Raw genomic sequence first — 5,464 nt, forward strand, 5'->3', positions numbered from 1 at the left:
TGCTGAGAAGGACACAGAGAAGACATTCGATGGTTTCAATAGAATGCATATGATTTGGATAGATAGATTTGAGAAGGAAGCATAGAGAAGTTAGAGTTCGATCACATTCGCTTAGTTCAAAAGATTCAAACGAGAAAACATAGCTATAAATGAATGATGTAGAGGACAGAACACTAACACACACACAGATATATATATATGGTTGCGCTATTTGTCACCCCTAGTCAGTCCCCCGTACATGTGCAGCCCCATCTCTTTCGAACCACCTCCCGACCTCCGTAAGAAAAAGGTTAGCAGCCGCAAGATTATTGTTTCCTCCGTGAACTAACAACCACCAAATTAGACGAGGTAAAGATTTTTTTGTTTGTGACATAAGATTACCAATTACCACTGACATAAGAATACCATATTAGATGAGGTATCGTAGGTCCTTTTTTTCCTCCGTGAACCAACCACAACAAAACAGACGTGACGAACCTGTCTACAACTAGCAGGTCTTTTTGTCCATCCATATATAAATAAAAATAGGTCTATTTTTTCCTCCGTGAACCAATCATGACCAAACAACCGTGACAAACCTATATGTAGTCAATGTGCCTGTTAAAAATTGCTTGTGATTTTTGCAAAAATATATATCTTATGACAACATGAATCATTGTAAATAATTGTAAGCAATCTAGCATTCAACCATTAGCGCCAATGCATTTATAAAGTAGGACCAAATAAAAATCTTCCAGTAAGATATAACGTTATAACTTACTGCGCAATTGCACTTGTCAATATAAAATCACCAGTCACGAGTTATCCCAAGACCTGGAGTATCTTAAAATCACACGATGTACAAATTTTTACATGGCTTCGTGTGTCCATAAAAATGTAAAGCTTAAAAGAATTTTACATAAATTTCTACAACAGAAAAGATTTTGAGGTGGTCCTCTAACATGGTACTGTACAACTAAGAGTGTCGCGTTTTAACTGCACATCAGTGACTCTAGATACTTCCTCTTCGTCTGCAAGTAGCTTACAAAGAACTTCCTTTCCTCCATTTCATATCAAATCCCTATATCATATCCTGATAAATTCACAAATGTAGTTCAAGTGAGATTATTTGGTCGACTGCATTTGCAAATAAAAGAAATCAGTACTCACTTATTAGAAATACCAGATTTTTTACACCAGATGGTAACATATTTACCAAACAAACCAAAAGGATTCGTACAAACAAGAAATGTCTGTAAATGTGGCGCTTATCGCCCAACTCCAAACAGGGTGAAATGATAACTGAGGCTATTCAATATCTTCTTGTCAATTTAATTGGAATTTTTTGCTCGTAGGGTTTTGCTTAGTCTCCTTGATCGAGCATGCTTATGGTATTGTGGTGGGTAAAGATATATGTACCCATACCTAAGCTTACAAAAAGGAGTAAACATGAAACGGAAAGGAGTATAAAACTGCTATGCTACTGCACATTTATGTTACACTGTTAGCTATATGAACTGAAAAATGGCACGCCTGGGGATGATTTTTCTGATATAATATGTACCTAGAAATTAATGACATAATATTCCTAGTTTTTATGTGAAAATCAACTATGGCACACAAGAATCTCAAAAAGGATTCTACATGAAGTATTTACTTCAACCCCAATAGGAGTTATATCTACTTTAAATCCAAACCTAGATAATAGTACCTTCCGAAATAAAAACTATGGTAATTCAACCAGTGATTTTGACAAGGCAATTAAGCTATAAAACTGAAGACAATTCACAATCACAAAGGGGGAATTCCGTAGAGGAAAAAATAAAACACTATGTTTTGATGGAGTTCATCATCGTTCATGACAAAAAGTAGAGCCTAGTAATATGGTGAGGCCTCACGGGGATCCCTACAACAAGAAAAATAAACTAACGAATGAGCAGTAACAACACTAATTGGACACAAACAGGGGCGGCGCCACCGTATGGGCTGGTATGGGCGGCCGCCCCGGGTAGCCAGAATGTGTGTCCTTAAACCCCCGCCAGTCTTGCCTCCTAGCATACAGTGTTACAGACCTGCACAATGAACCGACTCGGGTGACTTGAAATCCTGGATCCGCCATTGGAAACAAATAACTTTCTTTTGGAACTGAATATTGGTATCTACATGAGATTAAAGAAACAGTAAAAGAACTTGCCAAGAAAATTAACATCTACCAAAGTCCCAAAATGCAAGTTGAAGAAAAATTGCAAGTGGCTTGATGCCAAGGTTGTATCCATGCTGGCGTTAGGAACACTAACGGGTATATGCACTGCAACACAAGAGTATAAATCACCAATACTAAGAGAAAGCATGCTATGAGCAATTTCCACAAAGTAGTACTGAAAGAAAAGAAACAATATGGAGAAAGATTTGACCTTTTCGTAACAGCTGCCAACACCATCCTGCTGCCACGCTGCCGCCTACCACCCCGCCACCCGCATCGTGATGCTACTGCCCCTCCTCTGCACAGCATGCAACCAACTCGCATGAATCAACACAGGAACACAAAACCCCAAGTGAAATCAATAACACAATCTTAACTATAAAAAGCTCGTCATATTCATGCTTGAGCTCACCTCGTGAACAGACACATCACTGCAAATCTACAATTTATCAGCTCCTTCTTATGCATTCAGACAACTAGTGGGCAATAAAAAACTGTTTACCAACGAACATGTGTTGACATGTTGTAGAAATTAGAGTCTGAGGGCTGAAACACAGAATCAGACTCTGCCTCAGAGGCTTTTTCTACCAGGTTATCACTTGAGACATGCCCTTTCACACCCTGAAAATTTAATCACACCGTAAATTTGAAAAGACCAACAGTATGGTACCTAATGCGTAATCTCCTTGCACTTGCAGTACCAAGCTGCAACTTGCTTTTTTGGAAAACCATAACAAAAATAAGATTCGTTTAACCTTCTCTGAACTTTTTCTATGTTGTCTAAATGATTTAACCAGGAAGAGCTCTAGCAACTAAGTAACTTATCCTATTCAAATCCACTGTATCAAAGAATTGGACCAAACATGCAGGAAAGGAAGAAATTGATAGTCACGACAATGGACAGAAAATAAAATTTCTGAATCTTGTGAGGCACCTGAAGATCAGCTTCACCAGGAAATTAAATGGATAGGGTCTAGAGGTTGGCATGACTAGTACGCTCCGGTAGCCGGCAGGGAGGCGGTGATCGATTCCAGCGGCTTCTGGGCTCTTGATATCCAGAAATTTTACAAGGAAATGTCTAGAACGTTTTGCAACTATGGATGTGCACTCAGTTAATCCTAACCTAGCTAAAATGAGGCCTAACAAAATTGTGTGAACTTGAGAGATTGGGAAGGGATCAGAAATCAAACATTACCTAGCCTGGGTGGAACCGAAGGCAAACATGGGAGAACTTGGGGACATATGGACCTCGACCTGCACCCCTGTAACGTAATCAAGCAGATCTAGTAGGGTGAGAAAAGGATGGAAGGCATACACAAAGAAAAATAAGGAGTGGGTGTGAGGAAGGTGCAGAACCTGCGTCGGAGCAGGTCGTTGAGGACATTAGAGGCAGTGGGAGACCACTGGATCCGATTCAACTTTAGATGGCAGGTGGAGGGAGGAGAAGGAGGTGAGGGGAGCAGGGCGTCGGCGATCTATGCGCTGGGGACGGCTTGCCGGTGCAGGTGTCAACCCCTGATTTGTGCTCGGCCGACGGACATGACTGCGCCACATCGCGTTGCATTCGTCTTGGTCTACGCGAGCCAGCGGCGGTGGTGGCCAGGTAGTCGATTCTGCACCATCCAGGTCAGGTCGACGTGTTCACGCAGTAGAAGTAGGCGGCGTTGAAGGAAGGGGAGACATTGTTGCCGGTTGGGGAGCAGGGCATCGGCGACGAAGGAAGTGGAGGGGCACGGCGTCGGCGTCGCCGTCGGCTTCAGCGGATTGGGACAGTCGGGGAGGAGTGCGATATCATGGCCTCGTGGGTGGTGAGGTGGTTTACTTCATGCTGTAAATTTATGGTGGTAGGTAAATACTTTTACGGTGGTAGGTAAATACTCACTCACATTGATATCTATTGATGGGCATCTCCATAGCTTGTTGATACGCCTAGTTGATGTGAGACTATCTTCCTCTCTTTTTGTCTTCTCCACAAGCACCATTCTATTCCACATATAGTGTTATATCCATGGCTCACGCTCATGTATTGCGTGAAGATCGAAAAAGTTTTGAAAATGTCAAAAGTATGAAACAATTGCTTGGCTTGTCATTGGGGTTGTGCATGATTTAAATACTTTGTGTGGTGAAGATAGAGCATAGCCAGACTATATGATTTTGTAGGGATAACTTTCTTTGGCCATGTTATTTTGAGAAGACATAATTGATTTGTTAGTATGCTTGAAGTATTATTATTTTTATGTCAACATGAACTTTTGTCTTGAATCTTTTGAATCTGAATATTCATACCACAATTAAGAAGATTTACATTGAAATTATGCCAAGTAGCACTTCGCATCAAAAATTCTGTTTTTATCATTTACCTACTCGAGGACGAGCAGGAATTAAGCTTGGGGATGCTTGATACGTCTCCAACACATTTATAATTTTTGATTGCTCCATGCTATATTACCTACTGTTTTGGACTATACTGGGCTTTATTTTCCACTTCTATATTATTTTTGGGACTAACCTATTAACCGGAGACCCAGCCCAGAATTGTTGTTTTTTTGCCTATTTCAGTGTTTCGGAGAAACAGAATATCAAACAGAGTCCAAACGGAATGAAACCTTTGGGAACGCGATTTTCTCATCAGATAAGACCCAGGAGACTTGGACCCTCCGTCAAGAAAGCCACGAGGCGGTCACGAGGGTGGAGGGCGCCCCCCCTAGGGCGCGCCCCTGCCTCATGGGCCCCTCGAAGCTCCACTGACGTACTCCTTCCTCCTATATATACATGCGTACCCCCAAACGATCAGATACGGAGCCAAAAACCTAATTCCACCGCCGCAACTTTCTGTATCCACGAGATCCCATCTTGGGGCCTGTTCCGGAGCTCTGCCGGAGGGGCATCGATCACGGAGGGCTTCTACATCATCATCCAAGCCCCTCGATGAAGTGTGAGTAGTTTACTTCAGACCTACAGGTCCATAGTTAGTAGCTAGATGGCTTCTTCTCTCTTTTTGGATCTCAATACAATGTTCTCCCCCTCTCTCGTGGAGATCTATTCGATGTAATCTTCTTTTTGCGGTGTGTTTGTTGAGACCGATGAATTATGGGTTTATGATCCAGTCTATCTATGAATAATATTTGAATCTTCTCTGAATTCTTTTATGTATGATTGGTTATCTTTGCAAGTCTCTTCGAATTATCAGTTTGGTTTGGCCTACTAGATTGGTTGTTCTTGCCATGGGAGCAGTGCTTAGCTTTGGGTTCGATCTTGCGGTGTCCTTTCCCAGTGACAGAA

General features: G+C 41.7%; 1 protein-coding gene across 3 annotated transcripts; it reads right to left on the reverse strand.

Moving 5' to 3' along the window:
- Positions 1-780: 780 nt before the first annotated feature.
- On the reverse strand, positions 781-4,011 carry LOC125522808 (uncharacterized). 3 transcript variants are annotated; one of them, XR_015611382.1, is made up of 5 exons: positions 3,539-4,003; positions 3,378-3,444; positions 2,394-2,480; positions 2,174-2,287; positions 781-2,051 (listed from the first exon to the last, which is right to left on the reverse strand). XR_015611382.1 is itself a non-coding variant. In XM_048687836.2 (4 exons), exons 1-4 carry the CDS (start codon positions 3,564-3,566, stop codon positions 1,928-1,930), a joined length of 306 nt encoding a protein of 101 aa, XP_048543793.2. In that variant the 5' UTR covers positions 3,567-4,002; the 3' UTR covers positions 781-1,927. The 3 variants fall into 3 exon arrangements, 1 of the variants encoding a protein (XP_048543793.2); XR_007289975.2 differs by lacking the exon at positions 2,174-2,287 and having other exon boundaries at positions 2,595-3,444; positions 3,539-4,011; XM_048687836.2 differs by lacking the exon at positions 2,174-2,287 and having other exon boundaries at positions 3,539-4,002.
- Positions 4,012-5,464: the final 1,453 nt, after the last annotated feature.

The sequence above is a fragment of the Triticum urartu genome, chromosome 7A (assembly GCF_056163025.1).
Source record: "Triticum urartu cultivar PI428250 chromosome 7A, HENAU_Tu73, whole genome shotgun sequence".
In the NCBI taxonomy this organism is placed as follows: domain Eukaryota; kingdom Viridiplantae; phylum Streptophyta; class Magnoliopsida; order Poales; family Poaceae; genus Triticum; species Triticum urartu.